The sequence below is a fragment of the Ostrea edulis genome, chromosome 2, assembly GCF_947568905.1.
Source record: "Ostrea edulis chromosome 2, xbOstEdul1.1, whole genome shotgun sequence".
Lineage (NCBI taxonomy): Eukaryota > Metazoa > Mollusca > Bivalvia > Ostreida > Ostreidae > Ostrea > Ostrea edulis.
Genome location: NC_079165.1, coordinates 6,100,687 through 6,127,946, shown reverse-complemented (window position 1 = coordinate 6,127,946; position 27,260 = coordinate 6,100,687). Strand labels below are relative to the sequence as shown.

General features: G+C 35.1%; 1 protein-coding gene across 5 annotated transcripts; it reads left to right on the top strand.

Annotated features, from left to right (window-relative positions):
* Positions 1-198: 198 nt before the first annotated feature.
* LOC125679691 (glycine receptor subunit alpha-2-like) lies at positions 199-26,553 on the top strand. 5 transcript variants are annotated; one of them, XM_048919118.2, is made up of 8 exons: positions 199-407; positions 5,087-5,157; positions 8,583-8,650; positions 10,163-10,389; positions 11,973-12,055; positions 16,438-16,596; positions 19,539-19,882; positions 22,383-26,553. In XM_048919118.2, coding segments are annotated over exons 1-8 (1,149 nt in total). In that variant the 5' UTR covers positions 199-405; the 3' UTR covers positions 22,578-26,553. The 5 variants fall into 5 exon arrangements, with proteins under 5 accessions (XP_048775075.1, XP_056013435.1, XP_048775073.1 ...); XM_048919116.2 differs by lacking the exon at positions 199-407 and adding an exon at positions 524-745; XM_048919117.2 differs by lacking the exon at positions 199-407 and adding an exon at positions 3,792-3,870.
* Positions 26,554-27,260: the final 707 nt, after the last annotated feature.

The following is a 27,260-nucleotide window of genomic DNA, read 5'->3' as shown; positions in this document are numbered from 1 at the left end:
AAAAAATGACTGCAATTTTACACCTAGAGTCAGCATTTTATTGGCAATACTTTGTAAAGAGAAGCTTTTCTGACTTGAATTTTCTGTATGTATTTCGGCTAGGCAACATTTTAAAATATATCTTCAAGTAAATACATATATACCAATGCATATTTACTGTTTGAGTCAGACCCACGTGTAGAGCTCTAATTACTCTCTAATTAACACGCACTTCTGATTAACATGTACCTGTAGTTCTCCAGGATTTATATACATGTATGTTTGGCCCTGGAAGATTTAATTTCTTAGATTGGTTTGAAAAGTTAAAGTAAGGAAATTCTGGCGATATCAAGACTTAGCTATCTTGAGGTGTGAAATATCGATGATGCATTCCTATGGAGCGGAATACCTTTTAGCTGATTATTAATGTAAGAGCAGTTTTTAATCATTGTTTTTTAAAATTATCTAGGGCCCTTGTCTCATGTTTTATCCCAATATTTTAATTAAAATCATAGTTAGAAAAAGACATAAGATACAGCGCAGCGACCACAAACGCATTCATTTTTACAATACGTCGATCGGAAACAACACGGGCACCATCGAATAATATCGGAGCGATGTATTGTTACAGAGAAGGCAGCGACAAAACGCGCCGGGTCTGATCTCAGTAGAAACTCACGATGAGGCCACCAGAATTAACTATGAACTTGTGCACGGTGTCAATATGGCTAAGTATTTTACCGATGGCTCTTAGTGAAATGGCGAGGTAAGTATCTTTTATTACCTGTTAATTTTCCTGTGTGTTTCACTTCGTTATGAACTATTGACGCTGACAGATACCGCGTTCATTTTCCGAGCACCTGTTTCCTGGGCATCGTGATTACCCGATTATGTCTGCACTTTTCGATGCTGTAGTTTCTAATTCAAATGTGGTAAATGGTTATTAGTGAATTAACCTACTGCGGTCATTCAAGGGGCACGGGACGGTGTATGTTACAACCGGTGCATGTGGTGTTTGTTACTTACTGTAACTGATGGTAACTTTAGTTACTGTTGACAGTAATCTTCGTTTGCACAATACAAAAGTGCACGTGTGTCTTCCGACTGTCGGACTGGTGAAAGTGTTCAGTAATGTATATTTAATGACAAGCAAATACTTCATTGTTACATTAAGACATAATATTGATCAAATCCTCGGTACTGAAACAAATGTGTATGGACTTAAGTAAGGAGAGCACTAGCCTTTATTGCTTTAGGGATGTCTTGAATTCTAACATGGAATCTCAGAAGAGATTGAATACTTAGGTCATTAGTGATATGGAAATTAAGTACTGCATGACAGTCCGTCCAGTGAGTGAACAGGTCATCATAACTAGATGTAGCAGGTCATCAGAGCGACCAAAAGACATTTCCTGCGTTGTCTGCACGTCTATTTTACGATTTCACGTTACAGTAAAGAGATAATTCAAATGTTTTGATTGGAAGCCTTGTCTTATTATTACTAATTTTTTTTTTTTTTAAAAATCTCTATTTTACTTTAAAATTATCCTTAATCATTCTGCCAAGTTTCTCGTGAAATTAAGGAGGAATAACACACCAGGGAAGTTTGATATGGATGAAAAGTGAAGGATATATATAATAACCTTTTGAAATTGGAAACTTTTAAATCTACAAAAATACAGCTTTAGTAGAAAGTAATATAAAAACAGTTAAATTCGTACTCGCAATCTGTAGATCGGCAGTCGACATGTTAACTACTAAGCTACCAGTTTGGCAATCAAAATTCAAAGGAATATACAAATATTACTGATATTTATATTTTCATTTTAAAAAAGAAGTCAGCCATTATGACGGTGTAGTATACCTCCTTAATTCTCAAATGTCTATAACCACTTGGCCTTTATAATTATCTTTATCCGGGGTGCGCTGTCCACTGATTTTTCCTTGTAACATTTGTGGATTGTGCATGCCGTCTTACTAACACAGCTGGCGGAATTGGCTGCTCAATGATGGCATACAAAACTAAATATCCTCCACAGTATCAAACATATATTCACCTCAGTACGATCAGACATACTCATGTATCGACCTTAGAAAGAACAAAAATATATCGCCCTTAGTACCGACCTTAGAAAGATCAGAAATATATCACCCTTAGTACATGCATATATAAATGTATATATTGTTATATTGAATTGAAAAATAGACAAAAGGAGTCATTAATAGTTTCAACATGTACAAAAATGTTATCGATTAATTGATATTTTTCCTGAGGAGTTTACATTGTACGTATAGTTTTATTGACATCTTTTGTAAATTGATATCTACAGTTTTGCAGCTGAGAGGACGGATGTATTTCATGCAGAAAACAAATAAAATTAACATACTATACCGTTAAAGTGGTGAAATAATAAATGTTGTTTCCACATGTAACAACACACGAGAAAGAGACATTGAAACTTTAAACAACAGAGGCGAGAAACCTCTCCAAAATGAACTATAGTTTGGGGCCCTCCTTGCACCTGTAAATCAAGTTAATTGAATTAATGATTCTGATTTGCAAAACAAAAAAAGGGGGGGGGGCAATTTACAGAATTGCTTATTACTTTTCACAAACAATATACATGTAGCTACCGTACAACCTCCCAAATATGTAATCTCATGTGTATCAAAATAAGATGACCAAAACATCTTAAGATGGATTATCTTTTGTAAAAATAACCGATACAAAAATCTCCAACGAATTGGGATATTTTCTCGCAACACTGTATATGTTAAGATGTGCTTTCAGATGGCCTCTATCGTTGGTCTGTGTCACCCAAAAGAGCTGAGTGTTTAATTTTTGTAAGACGACATTCACATATACAGTGTATGTAATTTAAATTGAGTAGAAAGTCAGACACAAAGGAATTTTGTATTACCAACTATTGACCTTAACCTTTGGTTTCATCTTAAATCTTTAGAAGTACACCAGACCAAACACACGGAGGAATGACCAAGTTGATGTCTTCCTCCGCAATTCTGTTAGATGAATCATGGTCACACACACACACATCTAAAAATCCCGTGGAGATCCGGGTTAGATAGGTCCTCAGTACCCCTTGCTTGTTGAAAGAGGCGACTAAATGGGGCGGTCCTTCGGATGAGACCACTAAAACCGAGGTCCTGTGTCACAGCAGGTGTGGCACGATAAAGATCCCTCCCTGCTCAAAGGCCGTAAGCCCCGAGGATAGGCCTAAATTTTACAGTCCTTCACCGGCAATGGTGACGTCTCCAAATGAGTGAAAAATTCTCGAGAGGGACGTTAAACAATATTCAATTAATCAATCACATCTTAAATATATTTTCATATATTTAAAAAAAAAATGTAAACTAGATTCAAGTAGTGAAATATATTGCTGACCATTTCGTTACTTTAAACGGAACAACCAATGCAACCATTGACCTTGACGATGCTCCATATTTTGTAATGGTAATAGTAAAGAACCGAATCGAACTAGTTTGCAACAAGCATGTATTCATTGCAATAATTTCAAAAGAAATATGAGAGAATAGATTCAGTGTGTATATATATATATATATATATATTGTGTATGCTACATGTAATTTGCTAATTTCAAATTATCCTCGCCAGGTTGCGTAGTAAATGTATTTTTCGTTCTGCGTAGACAGTCGGTTATTTTTAAAAATTAAGAATGCATTGTATTTCCATGATGCATATACATGTGTATATAGTTATATATTCCCAATATTATGGGCGGCGGAACTGGTAAAAAAGACGTTAATGCGAAACGAACAATTATCTGAATTATCAATTCAGTTAATGACAGTTGGTTTTGCATCGGCGATCGTTGGTTTTGTAACGGAGTCTGTTGGTTTTACTTTAAGCAGGTTTGTTTTGTATTTCAGAATGTTTTTGAAAATTAATTATTCGTTTTGCTTTAACGTCTTTCTTTACCCTTTCCGCCGGTCATACAATATATCATAAAAGACATTGCTGAACGTAGAACATTATTTCTATTGTGTAAATTTTCATGTATTTCTTAACGCTGTTCTTTTTTTTTCCCTGTTCTTTACATATTGCATAGAGGTTTTGTGCTGAACGTGGCATATAGGTCCGTTGGGGCGAGTGTATAATTTATTTTTAAACTGCACGTTAACATAATGGCTAATTAGAATGTACACAGTTCACTATAAATAGATTACTTACACGTGATATTACACCCTGTACTTGCTATAATTGTTGATTATCAGCTACAATACATCACAGCACATGGATAGAAGGAATAACTATCTAGACTGTGTACATGTATAGGGGGGGGGGGGTATATAAGGCAGTGAGAACAAGTGACAGATTTCTACATAACGGACTGAACATACAGAGCCTAATTATCCCCATGTTTCTGTGTTTATATCAATGTTCCATATTTATGTACATATACCGCATGATACAAACATTTCAGACACTTATATTCCTTATATGCAATAGTAAAATTGTTAAATGAGCCCATTACTTCGTGCATTACGGTATTAGTTTTGAGTTATAACCAATAAATCGATAGACCATCACAAAGATAGACATAGTTTAGTTTCATTAAGTTCACATTATTATTTTCCTAACCCAGACGGTGTCCCTAAAATAAACATTATAAATCTTACGAGAATGATAGTGAAAACTGTCACATTGTGTTAGCTGGTAAGCCCTAGGCTATGTGTTCGATTCCCGGGGGGAAAACTCCATGCATATCAAACTCACTCAAGAAGCAGCATCAATAAGGTTTTCCGTGCATATTAATGTACTGCGTAGTCGTCTTTGCATTATTCATAGTGTACCGGCGAAACAGTGAGATATCTAGCAAATAATAAGCAGGTGTTTTTGTTACATCAGATAATTGCACTTTACGTATATTGCCATAATTATTGCATGTTTCTCGCCCATAAATACACAGAGTATTGTAGGAAATTTAGATTCATCGGAGAATTTGCATCTTAATTGCACAAGTTGAATTACTGCTACGATTATTATGCTTACTTTGCAGGATTTTAACAACTCGTGTACTTTACTGTTTCGGGATAATTTTTTATCCTTCTTTCTTTCTTGTCCTAGGCGAGATGTCTTACAGACTCTGTTAGTCAACAGCTCTTATGACAACAGAATCGCACCTAATTACGAGGAAGGTAGGTTACACGATGCAGCCAAAACATAACAATAGTTAGACAACATAATATACAATATAACTGTGTACCATAATGTGTGTTCATTACTACATTACTCATTCCAAATCAAAAACTGGCATTAATATTTAATTCATTCTTTGGCCTGAAAGTCAATAAATCAATTGCATAAAACTGCGGTTGTTCCAGTGCATCCGCCGATATTGCGTTATTGCCCTACGGGTTGAAGAAATACAAATCACAGTACAACATATACTCCTGAGAGTTGAACTTTGTCAAGCATTATAACATAAAAGAAATAATTACCGTATACATGTACATTGAAATAATGAAATTATGGGTTTAAAAAAAAATTAAACTGACTTATTTTCATTATATTTTCAATTTTTAAATATCTATTACAATTAAACAATTGTAATTAATCACTTTATTATTATCTTTATCAGACACAGGTACATGTGCCTCACGTGAATTGCTGTTCATGTGAAATTCACGTAAATTTCATGTGAATTTCACGTGAAAAGTGATTCATGTTCAAATATCCACATGAATGTCACGTGCAACAGCAAACGGCCTATCACACGTAACTTCAATACAGTTTCTCAATCAACATAAGATTTAGTTTCCCATCACTCAGATGTTTTAATCAGAAATTTAAAAACCACACACTAAACACCACGTGCTTACGTTTACCAAATTAAAACATTAAGCATTTCGCAATTTTTATGATCTTTATGACGATCTAATTTGTCATTGGGTTAAATGCTGTCTGACATGTTTCATACCAAAGGAGACCATTCTTTGCACATTGATTTTGACGACAAATTACTCCATTTACCCGATCGAGATATATATGTAGGACTCACGGCTGTGACCGGTCTACAGGTGATGTTTACTCTTCCTAGGTACCTGATCTCACCCCTGGTATGTCCAGGGGTTCGTGTTTGCCCTAAACTTAAATTTGACTTCTATAGAGGAGTTATGAGATTGATCACTGTTCGTTATCTTTACCTCTCCTGTTTCGGTAGATACATGTACAGCCCCGAGTCATATTCATATCCAATGCTCGTTTTCCAACAATTGCTTGATTAAACTGTTAACGCGTAACTCCGTAGCATGTGCGGACTGGTGAGGATACAACCATTGACGTATTTGAGGGGGCATTATCTTCTGAATAAAGTCGATCCTTTAACAGTTCCTTTAATGTATCTACATGTATATCTAAATTTAGATGTACATGATGTAGTTGTACATATACACAATATTTTAATCTACAACAGCGAACAACTTGTCACAGATAACTTAATATTTTGCTTAAAAATTTGAAGAACACAAAGATTTTTCCATCACGTCTGAACACGAGGTTCTTTTAAGTGTATTCACACTGACTTAATAACCCTGACCTGTATTACATTGTACATGTAGTATGTATAGTGCACCGCAATCAAATAAATAGGAAAAATGATGATATATAAAAAGGAAAAAAGTTTTGTTTAGAATATGCTACAATGCAGATATTTACATGTGCATAATAGTTAATGTGATATTCAAACAACGCGACGCGCGAATCAGAGTTGGAGACACTGCACCGTCAGTCTAGCAAACAATCGGCATCATCACGTGACATAGATCCGGAGAGGTCTATTTGACACATTAACCACATTTCTGAAGTCTCTGCAATACATCTAAAACAATAACTTCATTTGCATATCATGACATTTAATCAATTCTTAAATGTAATTTGCCATATAAGCACCCCACAACAGACCTGAAACTTCAATAAAAATCTGATTCATTGATTCTTGTATATTGTTTAACGTTCCTCTGAATCTGATAATGAATTTTTCATATGTTTAAAATAATTCCTTTAATTTCTTTTCATTCAGCTATATGAATCATACTAATGTATTGAATTTCTAAACAACTGCATTTTTAAGTGTAATTCTAATATTTGTTCTTCATATAAATTGTTTATTATAATGCATTTAAACGTCTCTATTGCGTTATTGTATATGATTATATATATTTAGAACGATCATTCAACTATTATCTTAAATAAAAGATAGTATGCTTTAAAAATAAAATAAAATGAGCATTTAAAATTCTGTTTTCTGTTTACCATTTTTAGATAATCAAATTACAATTCTCGTATGTTCCCTGGGAAATAAAATTAAGAGAATGCTTAAAATTGTAGCGGTCGATTAGATGCTTTTCATCAAAATTATTTTAGTTATATTTTAAAGAAACCATCCTTATAAAGTTCCGATGATGCATCTATTATATCTAAATTTATATTCCTTTCTTATGAAAGGTGAAGATAACGAACGGTGATCGATCTCACAACTCAACTTTATGACAAACGCGATGATTTCAGCTTCTCCATCGTCAACTCCCCATATTTATGTAGCAATATTCCATTATCACCTGCATAGGGTGTTATATCTCTCAACTGATTCAATACGCAAGAGCTTGTTCTGCTTATGATCAATTTTTAAATCGAAGCAGGCTACTGACAACCAAGTTGATGTTGCAGGGATTCCAATAGTCTCGTTTAAAATCAGCATTTCGGAAATTCTTTGGTCGTTATAACGATCTAGTTCGTCAATACAATTTATCATTGGGTCAAATGATGTCTGACGTATTTCATACCGATTGTTAGGCCGTTCTTGGCACACTGATTTTGACTACGGATAACTCCGTTTACCTGATCAAGATATAGGGCTCACGGCGGGTGTGACCGGTCGACAGGGGATGCTTACTCCTCCCAGACACCTGATCCCACCTCTGGTATATCCAGGGGTCCGTGTTTCCCCAACTCTCTAATTTGTATTGCTTACAGGAGTTATGAGATTGATTACTGTTCGTTATCTTTACCTTTCTTATAAGCGATACAAAATAAAGAATTGGGTAGTTTTAATTAATTGTGAAATGTTAGAATGAAACAACTTTAATTTGGTACTCCATCAACATCTGTACATACATAGAACTCTCCTGTTCCGCAAGGGGTGTGGTATGAAGAACAGCGACGTGACTTAGAAGCTGGTTCGCTCCCTGTTCAGAGCAAATTATCTGTGTTTAATGTGTGTATTTCAAGACGATGTTGATTCGTACATGACCTTGAAATTACAGCAGAAAATTCAAAACTATCAGGACTTTTATGACATCATTAAAGCTGTCACGCGATCTGTCCTGAAAGATATCAACTTGACACACACAACAGTGCTTTTGACAACGACTCGTGTGACTTACAGAAAAAGAAGTTGCCTTTCCTTTGTTTCCGAAGAAAATTAATTGTACCATCTAAACATCCACCTTAAATTTAATAAAAAATCCCAAGAATGTTCAATATTAATCTCCTTATGTGCAATATCATTAAACACTAAAAGAAAGAGGGAACTTTATTTTTACAAGTTCTTTTTTTTTTTCAGATAGAGCGACCAACGTAACATTAAAGTTGTCCGTCATTAGTATCGACTCCATCAATGAAATATCAATGGTAAATAAATGTATACACATTAGCATCGACTCCATCAATGAAATATCAATGGTAAATAAATGTATACACATTAGCATCGACTCCACCAATGAAATATCAATGGTAAATAAATGTATACACATTAGCATCGACTCCATCAATGAAATATCAATGGTAAATAAATGTATACACATTAGCATCGACTCCACCAATGAAATATCAATGGTAAATAAATGTATATACATAATGTAAGTATCGACTCCATCAATGAAATATCAATGGTAAATAAATGTATATACATAATGTAAGTATCGACTCCATCAATGAAATATCAATGGTAAATAAATGTATATACATTAGCATCGACTCCATCAATGAAATATCAATGGTAAATAAATGTATATACATAATGTAAGTATCGACTCCATCAATGAAATATCAATGGTAAATAAATGTATATACATTAGCATCGACTCCACCAATGAAATATCAATGGTAAATAAATGTATATACATTAGCATCGACTCCATCAATGAAATATCAATGGTAAATAAATGTATATACATAATGTAAGTATCGACTCCATCAATGAAATATCAATGGTAAATAAATGTATATACATTAGCATCGACTCCACCAATGAAATATCAATGGTAAATAAATGTATACACATTAGCATCGACTCCATCAATGAAATATCAATGGTAAATAAATGTATATACATAATGTAAGTATCGTCTCCATCAATGAAATATCAATGGTAAATAAATGTATATACTTTAGTATCGACCACATCAATGAAATATCAATGGTAAATGTCTATACAAAAGTATCGACTCCATCAATGAAATATCATTGGTAAATAAATGCATATACGCAAGTATCGATGATTGATTGATTGTATCTTGTTTAACGTCCCTCTCGAGAATATTTCACTCCTATTGAGACATCACCAATGCCGGTGAAGGACTGCAAAATTTAGGCCTATGCTCAGCGCTTACGGCCTTTGAGCAGGGAGGGATCTTTATCGTGCCACACCTGCTGTGACACGGGGCCTCGGTTTTTCAGTATCACCCGAAGGACCGTCCCATTTAGTCGCCTTTCACGACAAGCAAGGGGCACTGAGAACCTATTCTAACTCGGATCCCAGTGAGATCATAAGTATCGACTCCATAAATGAAATTTCGATGGCAGATAAATGTACACTACATATATATACATATACATGTAAGTATCGACTCCATAAAAAAGTCCATGGTAAATAAATGTACTTAATTACATATACAGTGTATATACATGTACATAAGTATCAATGTTTAATATACATTTATATCATATATTCACATTTACCAGTGTTTTGTTAGTAATATTATAAATGTATTGGTTTCAATGTAATGTATTTCTACCTACATTGTTTCTTTATAATACCCCAATCCAAGATGTAACTGTCAAATTACATGTTAAAATGCGTGAAATATTAAGCGTTTCGCCAAAGTAGACCTTCCATTCAAATTGTTTTAATTGCACCTACAGGATTTCTCTCTCAACCTTTTTCTCTACCAAACTTGGGTGGATCCGCGCCTTAATTTTACCAAACACAGTAACTTTTCAAGTTTGGAACTTGATCAAAAGATGATAGAGAATGTTTGGGTACCTGATACGTATTTCCCCAACGAAAAACAAGCTACATTCCACACGGTGACGGTCAACAACAAACTGCTTCACATTTACCAGAACGGCACGGTGTTCTACAGTATCAGGTAAGACATCAGAACGACACGATGTTCTACAGTATCAGGTAAGACATCAGAACGACACGATGTTCTACAGTATCAGGTAAGACATCAGAACGACACGATGTTCTACAGTATCAGGTAAGACATCAGAACGACACGATGTTCTACAGTATCAGGTAAGACATCAGAACGGCACGACGTTCTACAGCATCAGGTAAGACATCAGAACGGCACGGCGTTCTACAGCATCAGGTAAGACATCAGAACGACACGGTGTTCTACAGCATCAGGTAAGACATCAGAACGGCACGGCGTTCTACAGCATCAGGTAAGACATCAGAACGACACGATGTTCTACAGGATCAGGTAAGACATCAGAACGGCACGATGTTCTACAGTATCAGGTAAGACATCAGAACGGCACGATGTTCTACAGTATCAGGTAAGACATCAGAACGGCACGGCGTTCTACAGCATCAGGTAAGACACCAGAACGACACGATGTTCTACAGCATCAGGTAAGACATCAGAACGACACGGTGTTCTACAGTATCAGGTAAGACATCAGAACGACACGATGTTCTACAGCATCAGGTAAGACACCAGAACGACACACGGTGTTCTACAGTATCAGGTAAGACATCAGAACGGCACGGTGTTCTACAGTATCAGGTAAGACATCAGAACGACACGGTGTTCTACAGTATCAGGTAAGACACCTTAAGTTTCTTACTGCGACAAATCAGCACCCTCTGCTCATCAAAACCTACATTCAAAGATGTAAGGACGTTCCCATCTTGAAACATGCCAAACAAAATTAGGATTTTGACTTACTAATTCCTTACTCTGCAGATCATTGGCGTAACATATTTCCCCTGTTTCATATTACATATAGATTAACAGATCTGAGGAATTCACAATATTTGGCTACAATAATACAATTTCATTTCTGTAAATACGTATTGTAGTGTAATTATTGTCAAGTGACACAGCTTGATTTTCGAAGAATATATATATAAAGCACAGTAAATTTCACTTTATTTGGATACCCACTTCCGCCCCTACCCGGGGTTGAACTCACGACCTGCGGAACCAAATCTCCTAGCAGCGTGTAACCAACGCGCTCGACCATCTAGGCAAGACAGGGGCGGAAGTGGGTATCCAAATAAAGTGAAATTTTCTGTGGTTTATATTAAATATTTCTTTACTTAGGGCAGTTATGTTCATTTAAGAGTTCATTGCTATTTCTGTGCTTTTTCTCTCTCTCTCTCTCTCTCTCTCTCTCTCTCTCTCTCTCTCTCTCTCTCTCTCAGGAATGTCTCGCTGTCTTGTCCTAGGTGAGAATTATAACAGACTATGTGTATAAAATATTGATTTCGTAAAACAAAACAAATTACTGTGGTCTTTAAATGGAGTTTTAATCTACTTAAGTTCCATAAATATGATTATATACATTGGCTAGGGAACAAGCAATCACACCATCACAAAAAAATCTCTGTAGAAATTAGATTACAAAAACGTCGCTTTATTTAACATAAAGAATGACTGAACCTTTGTTTGAACTTGGTGATTTAATTAGTAACTTAGATTGCTTTTCCTTTTGCTAGACTGTCGATGACGCTGACGTGCACGATGAAACTTCACAACTTCCCGCTAGATGACCAGGAATGCATCATCTTCATGGAGAGCTGTAAGAGTTAATTGCATGGTAAAACAGCTCCTCGGACTAAGTTCCGGAGAGGTGAAACACATTACCACCAAACTGTCACCTTAGAAGGACAGATTCCCCCAGAACCCAAACACTCAGATGAATCAGCATTGTTTCTCTATTGATTTTGTTTTATCTCACTGAAACAAAAAGTATTATTTGCTCTCTCATCTAGTATCACCGATAGTGACAGACATTTTCTTTGATAATAAATACAAATGTCCTTTTTAAAACAAATGCAAATTGCCAAATTACACGGGCTATTTAGATGCATTTGTAACAACCTTCTCGTATAGCCGTGTGTTAAAGTGACGTTACTAAATCAAATTGCCACGTATGTATGACTTTGTAAACGACAGAAAAATTATCCGTATAAGTCCTTAAATTCATTTCCCATTGCATGTACTTGAATTTTCAGCAATTGTCTTAATGGTATACATGCTCCAATATTTATTTTAGATTTTAATAAAGATATCAATACTAAGGTGTTCCATGAAACAAAAAACGTTATCAAATATGCATACAAAAATCTACAGTTGTAGAGATAAGAAAGAAACTAGTTTCAACAATACAGCCTACATAAGTATCTTTTAAGACACTTTCTGTCCAAACGAGTCATCAAATGCTGGGGTACCTGTAAAGTGCGAAACGAAACGAAATCTGCCGAAACGATACGAAACCCACCGAAACGAAACGAAACAGATTGTATAATCGAACTCTTTTAATTATTTGAAAATGGTATGTTAGGCCCCTGTTAAAGTTTACACGTTTAAATAAAATTCGCCTCCCCTTTGATGTAGGCTTTCGACTTGACTGATACAACGTTTTAAAAGTTGGAAGGGTAGATACCATGTGCAATTCGCTTCGGATCAATAAATTTCAGAACGGAAGGTTACAGTCTCACAGGTCAGAAGTCTAGGGAAACACACTAAACGAGAAATGGGGTCGTCGGCGTTGGATCCGCTTTTGGGCATAAATACATGTTTCAGTATTGTTTGCTCTAAATACATGTGGATATTGTGTATTTATATGTAGTATATCAAACGGTGGATTCTGAATATGTTAATGTCCTCCCGTTCTCTGTGATTTCTGCTTAAAATCTCCTTGTTCTTAAGCCTTTTCAGTTTACAAAATGCCGACCTCCTCTTAACATTATTGCATTAAAAAAAAAATTCGTTTTCCGTCCCGTTTTCAATTCCCCGTCTTAGCAACACCCAAAATGTATAGAGTTTTTCCATTATTGAAAGTACTCGCACCTCAGCAGTTACAGACAAAATAAGAGGTTAAGAGCTCTTCCTGCTTTCAATTTTCTCAGACACCAGCTTCTTCAAACAATGTATCTATGCCCAAAGGCGGATCCAAAGTCGGCGACCCCTCCCCTCGTATAGTGTGTTTCCCCAGATCTCTGAGACTGTAACCCTCGGTTCTGAAATTTATGGATCCGAAACTAATTGTACATGGCATTTAATCAACTATGGATATGTACTTTGTGCTTACTCCCCCCTTTCCAGCTTTTAAAACTTTGTAACAGTCAAGCTGAAAGCCTACATCAAAGGGGAGGCGAATTTTATTTATATGTGGTAACTTTCACAGGGGCCTAAGATAACATTTTTAATTATTATAATTAAAAGAGTTCGGTTATACAATCTGTTTCGTTTCGTTTCGGTAGGTTTCGTTTCGTTTCGGTGGGGTTCGTTTCGGTAGATTTCGTTTCGTTTCGTTTCGATTTCGTTTCGCACTTTACAGGTACCATCAAATGCTGACCATGTGACTGTCTTATCTGCATACCACGTGCTATTTCCCCCCCAATTCTGGGATATGTGCATATCTACATGTACATGTAACTGCCCTTTAATGAATGCAGTCTGATAGGTCCATTTTCCTATATACCTACAGTCGATGAACTCGATGCCTAAACTTACCGACGCCATTGTTTTCTTCCCGATCACATGCGAAGAAGGTGCGCGCAATGTATACATTATACAAGGAAAATAGTCAAGAGTGAACTTAAAATTTCGATCTATTCTTTTCATTTTGGATGAAATTGAATAGTTTACGTTGCATAAGTTATATCATGGAAATAAAACAATCTAACAATTGCTACATGTACGCATGTACTTTTAATGGAAATTTTTAGCAAATTCAAAACGGTTAGATCCAATAATTATCTAACTGATAGATATAATATATATATATATATATATATATATATATATATATATATATATGGGAGAAAATAAATATTTCTTATACAAAGATTTTCACGATGTGCTAAACGATCTATGGTAATTTGTCAGTTTCTGGTATAATGAAAACAAAATTGTTCACGTCACAAAAAGAAAAGAAATCTAAATTCTATGTTGGTCAATCTGCCCATGTTTATTTTGATAATAGTAACCATGGCTATGTCCAAGCATAAGATCAGTATGGTGGCATATTTCTGTCTTCTAATCCCTTAATTCGTTTCAAATCTGACGTCAGTGTTTAGTTGTTACATAAATATATATGTACCCTCTACGGTCGTATTTTACCTAAAGATCAACATGAAAACAGAATATTATATAATAAGCCAATGGTACTATAGATTTCTATATTATCGGTTTACGTATCAAGGTTTGGTGATTTTGCTGTAGGTTAATGTTAACTTTGATTAATGTTTGTTGATAGATATCCCAATCTAAGATTATCATAAATATAAACATATAAAATAGTTAAAACATATGAAAATATTTGCCTGTATTTTTTTTAATCGCTATAGGTATTACTGTTTAAAATATGTTTACCTGTTTATCGTCTTTGCACCAAAATACATGTAGGAATCGTTGTTACTATTAAATTAATTTCATGATGCGCACACACCATGAATGCTTGCATTGTTCATTACCCGCAGTGTATTCTTCCGGCAGTGGAATGGTTGGCATTTCTAATGAAGGAGTTCGACATGGCTGTTATTGTAAATTGTTTGAATGACAAAGACAACACTGCACAACGGAAATAAGTGTGAATCGCGGTCATTTGGTACAAGCCAGGTCCGTACGTAACACTGTCACTGGGGTCAGTAATTAACAAGGAACGATTTCTCACTGGTGGCGTTAGTTGCTGGAAGTACCAGAATTAGTTTGGGAATTTTGATGATCTCGTCAGGCAAATTTTTTTTCATTTGAAAATATGAAAAACTCAACCACACTTGACATGTCTATACAAAGCTCTCTACGACATTATAAGTTAGTAGTGACGGTTCTTTGGCTTCAAATCTGTATCACAGATGGTCGAGACATAATTAATGTCTTCAAATGTTTAACCTGTGCAAGCCTTGAATACGATATTTTCAAGATCAACATATACTTTGTAACCTGGTCAATCAAATCTCGATTTTATACATGTACCATGCAGTTAAACACAGATCTAAAGCCTCGTATAAATTTTCCCAATGCATACATGTATCTGCACACGATGAAAAATTATGTTCTGCTGTCCCATCAGTGAGTTTACGATTCTATCATTAAGATTCATCAACATGCTTTTTCAACGACTTCCGGTCCTTGTAAAACTGAGTGTAAACTGCCTCATCTCGGAGACTTTGCAATGCACTTATTGTCGTTAATGCCAACTTTGGACCATCACTCGCAGAGACGAACCCTTGCCAAATTATCATTGGACGAAGCTCTAAGAAATGTTTTAAAGACACACACTGCTTTTGACAAAATTAAGGACATAGACTCTTATTGATTAAGTTTTCTGTTCTGCTTAAAAATTATTGAGCATGAACTCTCTATCTAATATGAACGTTTTGGGGGAAAGATTTGCAGACAACCCTCTCCGGTTCCTACGGCCACACAAGCCTACTGAAGTAATCAGAAAGAGTGACAAGCGTGATAATAACTGGTCATACAACAGTCGCGGAGGGTTCTGCTTTTTTTACTGAAGTTTAGCGTTCGTTATCAAGGGGGATGATTTCCTCCATTCCTTTGTTCGTTGAGTTGTACTTGGCCTCATTTGTTTGAATACTCCGTAAATAATGGGTTGTACTACCGAGTAGGTTACAATACATCAATACGTGTGAAACTTTTGTAGTCAACTACATGTATTATGGAAAGCGGTGACAATGTGAGACACGATATATATATATAGTATCCGGCACCACACATTATCGAGATTACACAGTGGACAGTGTGCCACCATCCTCGCGTGTTCTCTTGGTGAACGCAGGGGCTCAACCATAGAAAAGACGATTGATAAAGATATAAATGATCCCATGACAATCAAGTTGGTGCTAAGCGTGCTTGAAAATTTTATCATTTCGTGTACTAGCCTTTAAATTGTTAGGACCATAAATGTAAAAGCTTAGGTATGATTCTTTACAGATGCTTACAGCATAGAGAACGTGGTCTTCCATTGGGACGAGAAGAAACCCGTGATAATGATGAACGCAGATAAAACGGATGAACAGGAAACACCACAGTTTTATTTTTATAACCCCATAGAGACAGGCTCGTGTGAGAAGACCACGTCCTTTGGACCTAGTAAGTTCTGGTTTGCATATAAATCGATAGTTAAGCATGTAATTGATTAAAGCTTTATGTGACAGATGAACATAATCCCCATGAAACAGATATCTGTTGATCAAACGATTGTGACTACAACATATAACGTGCCCATGATATAGATTCACAGGACTCGCAGTGTGTTCAATACATTTGAAAATGCTCTTAGTTTGTGTATTCATTGCCAGTACATCATCAGTGGCGGATCCAGAGCGGGGGGCAGGGGTCGGAACCCTTCCCCTTTTGTCAGGAAGTTTTGCTAAAAAAAAAAGGGGGGGTAAAATCACGTAATTTGTTTTATAGTGTGTTTCTTGTGAAAATTGCTGATTTTCATGAAAAATTAAGTTTCAGCAAAGGGGCAACTTTGAGGGGCTGTAATTCGTTAAAGTCCACACCAACATACTCTTTTTTAATATTTTAAATGTCTTTCGGAGAAAGATGTATCAGTTAAAATGTTTTATCAAAAAAGTTTGATATTTCTGAAAAAATTCAAACAGGAGAGAACATCTTTAATGGTAGAACCCCCCTTTAAAAAAATCCTGGATCCGCCCCTGATCATATGTATACTATTGGTACTATAGTAGTAATAAAGTATAAAGAGCTACTACATCCATGCATTGGTTTAAAAGTAATCGATTTTATAGCACGGCTATTGGTTTATCGGTGTGGATCCTACATGTAACATCTTTTATGCCTCCTCATTCCTCCCTGGTACAAGTAAACAAAACACTAGCCATACACTATGTTAAAAATTGTTTACTGATCAAAGTTATCCATACAATTCATCAGTATCAGAAGGTTGACATTAAAACAATTTGTCAGTAGAAGACAAATACAGTTGAGTGTTAGAATATATGTAAAGTGTTAAAATAATGTAACATTGTCAAGAAGAACATTTCATATTGTTGAAATCCAACGTAAAAACCTGAAGAAAAAAACATCTTTATTTCTGTTAATAAACAATATATACAATACGGTATACTTATAAGTTGAATGGGAACATCCACAATAGAGACATGTAACAAAGCACTCCATGTGAACTATATCTATAATCTAGTTTGTAATCCATAATCTAGTTTGTAATCTACATCTATAATCTAGTTTGTAATCCATAATCTAGTTTGTAATCTACATCTATAATCTAGTTTGTAAACTACATCTATAATCTAGTTTGTAATCTACATCTATAATCTAGTTTGTAATCTACATCTATAATCTAGTTTGTAATCTACATCTATAATCTAGTTTGTGAACTATATCTATAATCTAGTTTGTAATCCATAATCTAGTTTGTAAACTACATCTATAATCTAGTTTGTGAACTATATCTATAATCTAGTTTGTAATCCATAATCTAGTTTGTAATCTACATCTATAATCTAGTTTATGAACTATATCTATAATCTAGTTTGTAATCTACATCTATAATCTAGTTTATGAACTATATATATAATCTAGTTTATGAACTACATCTATAATCTAGTTTATGAACTATATCTATAATCTAGTTTGTGAACTATATCTATAATCTAGTTTGTAATCCATAATCTAGTTTGTAATCTACATCTATAATCTAGTTTGTAATCTACATCTATAATCTAGTTTGTGAACTATATCTATAATCTAGTTTGTAATCTACATCTATAATCTAGTTTGTGAACTATATCTATAATCTAGTTTGTGAACTATATCTATAATCTAGTTTGTAATCTATAATCTAGTTTGTAATCTACATCTATAATCTAGTTTGTAATCTACATCTATAATCTAGTTTGTAATCTATAATCTAGTTTGTAATCTACATCTATAATCTAGTTTGTGAACTACATCTATAATCTAGTTTGTGAACTACATCTATAATCTAGTTTGTAATCTACATCTATAATCTAGTTTGTAATCTATAATCTAGTTTGTAATCTACATCTATAATCTAGTTTGTAAACTACATCTATAATCTAGTTTGTAATCTATAATCTAGTTTGTAATCTACATCTATAATCTAGTTTGTGAACTACATCTATAATCTAGTTTGTGAACTATATCTATAATCTAGTTTGTGAACTATATCTATAATCTAGTTTGTGAACTATATCTATAATCTAGTTTGTAAACTACATCTATAATCTAGTTTGTGAACTACATCTATAATCTAGTTATATCTATAATCTAGTTTGTGAACTATATCTATAATCTAGTTTGTGAACTATATCTATAATCTAGTTTGTAAACTACATCTATAATCTAGTTTGTGAACTATATCTATAATCTAGTTTGTAAACTACATCTATAATCTAGTTTGTGAACTATATCTATAATCTAGTTTGTGAACTACATCTATAATCTAGTTTGTAAACTACATCTATAATCTAGTTTGTAAACTACATCTATAATCTAGTTTGTGAACTATATCTATAATCCAGTTTGTAAACTACATCTATAATCTAGTTTGTGAACTATATCTATAATCTAGTTTGTGAACTATATCTATAATCTAGTTGACAACAGGTGGGGATCCAAGTAGTAGTCGTAAAATATAAAGAGCTACTACGTTCATATATTGTTTGAAAGCTATCGATTCTATAGTGTGGTTATTGGTTTATCAGCGTGGATCCTACATGCAACATCTGTTCACCATACAAACACATTTTCTACATTTGCATACAATGGAGTAAGCCGTGTTAGTAGTGAATGAATAAATGATCATTTATGTGTGCGGCAATGTTATGATATCTTTATTTGTTAATCTTTATTTTTATAAAATTTTGTTTCCTTTTCGGAATAGATAACCTTGACGAAAACTGCTTTCGATCACTTCTGTCTTTCCCTATGAAGATATTTAGATGTCATCGATGCTGTAAAATCATCTGGTTTTTTTGTTGTTGTTGTTGTCGAGATATAGACATTTTCACATTGTATTTCAGATAACGAATTTGCGTGTCTCCAGGCTAAACTTTTCTTCAGGAGAAATATTGGATACTACTTAGCACAGATTTTCGTTCCCAGCATTCTTATCGTCATTCTGTCCTGGATCTCATTCTGGATTCACGTGGATGCAGTTCCCGCGAGAATATCGCTAGGCGTTTTGTGTGTCCTTACCATGACAACCCAGAGTTCCGGTATTAGAAATTCCCTTCCACGTGTGTCCTACATAAAAGCAATAGATGTTTGGATGTCCATGGGGCTGGTGTTCGTGTTTGCCGCTTTACTAGAGTATGCTTACATAAACGTACAAACACGGAGACATGTCAAATATACATCTATGAAGGTATGGTATGAAGAATTGTGTGATGAGTACCAATTCATAAATATTCAATATTTTAGTGAAGAACTAGGTACACTTTTCATTTGGAATTTACAGTAGTACATGAATATAGCGAACACCCTTATAATGAATTCATGCTTACAATGAAATACGGTTACAGCAAACACGCTTATAATGAATTCATGCTTACAGTAAAATACGGTTACAGCTAACGCGCTTATAATGAATTCATGCTTACAATAAAATACGGCTACAGCGAACACGCTTATAATGAATTCATGCTTACAATAAAATACGGTTACAGCGAGCACGCTTATAATGAATTCATGCTTACAGCAGCAATTCTTTTTCACAGTTGGTGCAGACAATTTCAGCTTGTATTTCTGCTAATTCCGAGATTTAGAACTCTTTTGATACATATACGCCGTTTTGGTACATACTTCTACGCATGACGAATATTTTGCTTAAAGGTATGCACGTCACTCCATATATGTGATCACGATGAGCAATGAGTATAAATATATCAACTCCTTACGTACGTGTATGGTAGTGTTAGTGTTAGTGGCCACTTATTTCAACATCTAACTCTACGAGTAGAAGCTTATATTCGTTTACATTTTCCGTAGCACCCGAAGTGTTTACGTTTGTTATTATCTGTAAACGGATATGATGTCACCATCATCGAATTACATTTATTTCAGCATATATAATGTCATAACTGCGTGAAAGTAGTCCCTATTCACAATCACTCGGATCTCCTTGCACAACTCGTACCTTGATCGACAATCATCGGATGATTCCGTTACGCTTCGACAACACTTCCCAAACTTCGGATGTAATAGGTTTAAAAGGATATGTACCGATTTGTTACATTTCTTCACCGGAAGTACATGGTTACTTTTCTCCACTTTGCGGTTAAAGACGTCTACAGACGACTTTTCCGCCGCGCTGCAGTGTGCATAGGATTGCCCTGGTATTCACTTAGAGAATAATTATATATTGTTATTTGCGATCGTTAATGCTGATCTAACGGTTGCGTTTGTGGAACCGGTAAAGTGGATATATGCAACTGTGCAATCAGCTATACCAGTCACAAACAAATGAGAAGATAGTTATCCCCACTCTAATGCAATTTCGAGTTTCAATTGATGTTTACGTATTATTTTGTTCAGTTTTGCTTTTTTGTTTATGAAATATGGTACAAAATATTTATGCTTGACTTCTTAAATTATCGCGTTGTTGTATCATGACGTCATAATCGAAAATCTTCCGTCTCAATAATGCTTAAATTGAATTCTAATACAATAATTTCGTAACCTGCATTTTTAATGATTAATGTACCAATGTTTAAGGTTACAAAACTATAATGATTGCATTAGAATTAATTTTAAAAGATAAGCAAGTAGAGGCACTTAATTCCTTTTAACTGTTCGCATGCTCAATTCGGCATTTAGATATATCGACGATGTATTATCTATTAACAATAATAATTTTCATTCATATGTCGATTCAATATATCCCAGCGAACTCGAAATAAAAGACACCACAGAGTCGCCCACTTCTGCTTCATACTTAGACATTTCATTGGAAGTAGATATTAACGGCAAACTAACAACTCAACTTTATGACAAACGGGATGATTTCAACTTCTCCATCGTCAACTTCCCATATTTAATTAGCAATATTCCATTATCACCTATATAGGGTGTTGACATCTATCAACTGATTCGATACGCAAGAGCTTGTCCTGCCTATGATCAGTTTTTAAATCGAACAGGCTACTGACAAACAAGTTGATAGGGCAGGGGTTCCAACAGTCTTGTTTAAAATTAGCATATCGCAAATTATATGGTCGTTATATCGATCTAGTTTGCCAATACAACCTATCATTGGGTCAAGTGTTAGGCCGTTCTTGGCACACTGATTTTGACTACGGATGGCACCGTTTGCCTGATCGATATATAGGGCTCACGTCGGGTGTGACCGGTCGGCAGGGGATGCTTACTCCTCCTGGGCACCTGATCCCACCTCTGGTATGTCCAGAGGTCCGTGTTTGCCCAACTGTCTGTTTTGTGTTGCTTGTGGGAGTTGTGAGTTTGATCACTGTTCGTTATCTTCGCCTTTCATGCTTTCAATTTTGAGAACTATTCTGTTTTGATCACATAAATGTGAAAACTCTATATAGCGAAAATCCGATCACACCTGAGGTCAGTGTGCGAGGTACGAGCCACGCGAGGAGTTTCGGCTAAGAAATGTAACAAATCGGTGCATATCGATACATCAATCACACCCGAGGTTAGTGTGAAGTGCAGAAGAATCATCCGAGGATTGCCGATTGCATTTAAAGTGTGGGTTTTTATAGCTCAATAAAAGTCCGAGTACTATATACATGTAGAACCTATATAAAGAGTAATCACCAAAATATGTAATGATATTATTTATAAAAGAGTGCTACCCGCTCAGAGAAAGAGTGAGTTTTTTTTATTGTCGACAATATTTATAGGTCCAGTCTCGGCAGTCCGAAAAAGGACCCATGCTTCCATCGAATGGAATACCGGAATCGTGGAGAGACGTCGATTTCCTCCAGAGGGCGCGGCAAGTGGATAAGATATCACGGATCGCTTTCCCAGCCAGCTTTCTTGTGTTCAACATTGTGTTTTGGACTTATTACCTGATGCAGCGGCATGCTTTGGATTAGGATTAACGTCATTGGGTTACGTTAAGAACGAAAACCTGTTCATTGATGCCTCGCAAAGCTTTCAAAGCATTCCTCATTTTCCGAAAGTTTCATTACAACTAGGTGTTGTTGGATTTTATTTCAACTTCCTGCTTAAAATCAGAAATATCCTAGAGCTTTTTTATGTACTAGTATTTCTAATTATTTGTTTAAAATGCGTAAAATCTAGACTAAATATATGTTACCAATACAGATCACAACCTCTTTCACATACGTTGTACAAAATCTATACAACAGGTCATTGACTGAATCTTTGGGGAGTACATGTACCTATGATAGTCGCGGGAGTGTTGTACGAAAGAAGTATAATGCCGTGAGTTATATTACGACAGTAGCTCAACTGTCACAGGTTATATTACGACAGTAGCTCAACTGCTGTGAGTTATATTAGGACAGTAACTCAACTGCTGTAGGTTATATTAGGACAGTAGCTCAACTGCCATAGGTTAAATTAGGACAGTAGCTCAACTGCCTACAAAATGTTACATGATTGATTTCCTGGCTATACTTATCATGATTGGATTTCATACATATGTTTCCTTTCAAAGACGATCTAACCTGTCAGAGCTGGAGCATTTGATAGTCGTGTGACAGCCATACAACAAAGAAAACGAGAATGGCAGAGCGAAGTGCAAAGGTGTGGCCTTGCAACAAGCGTATACATCTGTGAATGAACTTTAGACAATCTGATCCTATTAATTTCGTTCGGCGTTCATGGATTCCATGTTGGACATTCGCGGGGTTATTGTAAGCCATTCAGGATTACGATGCTGCGAGCCTTAAGACTCATAGGCCCTTCACAACAAATCGCGGATGGTCTAGATCACCGGGCGCCAGACTGACAAATCAGGTGCGTGATAGTTATAAGGGATCTTAAAACATTCCTAAACATGTTCAAAACACTACAACAAGGCTTACACTGAAGGCATGTGTATTTCGTACAACACACCTGCGACTGATGTCTAATTGATATTACACTTTATTTGACTGACCTGTTATGTGCCATATGTGACAGAAGAATGTCCACCTATACCATGCGCAAGTCAACTATGCAAAACTAGCACGGCAATAAAATCGTAGGTTGTATTTGGTATATATACATTTGAGGAATATAAGACACCTACACTGGATATGTACTTCTAACTGACGCATCCATTCACTGATATTCGACACCTAAATAATTCACCTTATTGACGCATCCATTCACTGATATTTGATACCTAAATACTTCACCTTTATGACGCATCCATTCACTGATATTCCATACCTAAATACTTCACCTTAATGACGCATTCATTCACTGATATTCCATACCGAAATACTTAGACTAGCCAATCAAACCATAACTGGTTATTTTTATCATACGTTCTACATGCTTCTATGCTTTATCATTAAAATAGTACCACATGATCCATTGTTATAAAGAAAACATTCCCCTACAAAAATATCGGCCGGAAGGTTTTCTACATAGAAAAAATATCCATCTGGATCTACATAGAAACACCCCACCCCCTAAATTTTTTCTTTATATAAATATACATTTTCCCATACATTACTACAGATGCAAAAAAATCTTTATGGTGGGTTTTCTGTTCGGAGAGGCTTCCCCATTTATCCGAATATAATGTCAGATTATGTGATGCATATCTTAATTTGAAATTCATATGACGACCAAGTGTTGCTTATGACTAAAACAATGTGAAATGAATGTCAGCTAATTCTATATCTAATACATGAACTTCTGCTATATTTAACCTATTTTCTAGAAAAATGTCTTGTAGACTTCGTGTGGGTTACTAGTACTGTGTTTCTGCTTAGTATACACCAAATTTTCATTGGTCATTTTACGATATCAACTCATGTGACCATTTTTCTGAGCTGTACTGGTCATACAGAATGCATCAAATATTTGAAAAACATGTCTTGGTTAAAAGAAGTATCTTTGCACCATCAGCATGCAACACGTTTTTATGTTCTTGCTAGTGTGATATTCGGATTAAGGCCAATTTAAACTAATGACACCATATTGCAAACCAAGAAAATGACATATATATAAGAAATAAATTTCATTTTTAAACGTGTTCACGCTTTACGCCAGCATACTTCATGAAGCATGTTAGCGCTTTTTGAAAGTATGTTTGTGTGAAGTGCTGTAGTTTCAAAAATGAAATATCAACATTTTTCTGTCGGAATTCTCAGACGTTAAAACAGACGTACTATATCTATCAAGATTCATACGCGCATTGTTTACAACTGCATTACGTTCATGGGGAAAAATGGCTATCAATAAAATTTGCAAAGGTATCAAAGGCAAAAACATTAGAAATGTAAATACTTATAATTTAATTAACCATTTCAAAAATGTATATACATATGTAGTATAAACTTTTGCAAAAAAAGCTTTCGATCATACAGGTAGTAAAGGTTTCCCTTTTAGTCTTCTGAATTGTGTTTGAGAACATAAAATCCAAAACGATACCAAGAAGTACTTTTGATTTAAAAGGGGGGGGGGTGTAGAAATTGTCGAAAATGTTTCCCCAGAAGGAGGGTTATCTATGTAGAAAACCTGACGTGGGCAGAGACTTCCATGGTGTCCTGAGGTTTTCTCTATTTGACACAGGAACCTAAATCGCCCATACCGACGCTGTCCTAATAATCAATGTAGATCAAATTACTAGTCAGGTTTGTGCTTGATTTTTTAGCGTTAATTTTCACCATACTTTAATATATTGGGAACTTTTTTACTTCCATTGATTACGTCAATCTGCTGCTCGTTCAAAACATGGGAAAATGTTAATAATCGTTGATTACGTCACTGCTACACGTTCATATTTTTACGTCACTGTGCTTTTTGTAAGGGTGCATTGTTGCGTTATTTGAACATCAATCAAAGAGCATCATTCATTGTAATTCAGACAGAATATCTTAAACATTTTCCCACAATCAGTTGCAGAGTATATATTTCAACATGTTAGAAAACCATTATTTGATGATATCGTCGTGATGACGTCACGAATTATAGTTTCGTCCCTTTTACGTCTGTCTTCTTCCACACAGGTTCTTGTGGACAGGACTTCCGGTACCCCCTTCTTGTATTTTTGAACGTTCATATCTTATGATCGGTGATATGACATTTTAAAAAACGGTATCTTTGCGAGATTTGGGTATCCATTGAATTATATACACTCTGAAGTTACCTATTTTATCAAAAATACGCCCGAAATACCCAAGGAATCGAACATTCAAAAATACAAGAAGGGGTTTCGGAAGTCCTGTCCACAAGTACCTGTGCTTTTGCATTATGTTCCTTTAGAGCTGCATGTATACATGTTAATATTAGCTGTATGTTATAACAGGGGGTGTAAACAAAGCGAGAACTACTTAGTATTTAATATAAAGGCCCGCATAATTCAGTTGGAGTATCCACCCCATCTCCCACGCACATTCATTCAACGAATCTGTTACGTCTGGTAATGTGAGACACGCGTTCTACATGATGAAATACTATCAATTGAACACATTTCTGTTTCTGCCAACGTTAATGTATTAGTGCTAGGAATACGAGGTGTTTGTTATTGTTTGATATTTCTTCCTACACTTCTAAATGACTTATTTTCTCCCGTCCTTAGTCTTCATACGACACTACACCTTTAACTTCTTTAATGATAGACTTCTAATGTCATGGTTATACATCTATTACATGAGTGAGAATCCAATACTTTACAGTTGTAAATCAGGCACTTTGTGAAATGCTACACATTGTACGATTTCTTTGTTTCATTTGTCGAGTGTTTAAGCTTTCGCCTACTTTGAATTAGACCTAGGTGAGCGATTTGGGCTAATTGTAGGCCTTAATTTTAGATTTTCAAATTTTATACGATTGTTGATTGTTCGATTGATTATGAAATATACAAATAAAGCATTCGTGCACAGTGAATACTTGTTTTAGTTATGTATATATAAGTTTGTAATATAGATTTACTGAACTTAGATGAGTAAATATTGGCCAAGTTGGGTCTGAAAATTCGCTTACAAGTTCGCGCGAATTTTCACACCCAACAGGTGCCAGTATTCACCAATAAAAATTTAATAACCCTTTATTATACAGAAAACCAATATTGCAGTTGTTTTATGTTGACAATGGATCCCTTTTCTCGCCAAGGCTAGAAACGGAAGAATTTTGTCACTAATGTGCGTGCAATATCGCACTTAGGCTCGTTATTGATAACGTGCATTAAACTATCGATCTATGCTAGTGAAATGTTTCAAATTGTGAATATTTGCTTGTTCTTAACTGTAAATCAGGTTTGAAATATGAGAATTACATTATATATATTGTATCGAAACCGGGTACCAGAGCTTACCAAACAATAGTTGGTCCGCCATATTTCTTTACAGCTAGAGTGCAATAACGCTAACCTGTATCCGGAACGTTTCGGACCCTATTATTTCATGAAAATTTGGTGTTCAATATTAGAATTCAAGAACATTTTATTGTTGAAAAATTATTAGATATTTAAGAAATAATTTCATTGTTGAAAACACATAAGATATGAACTGAGACACTTCACGGCATACTTCATACTCTCAAAAATGTAATTTATTTGTCATATTTACATTCTACTTTCATAGTTCTCGGAATTC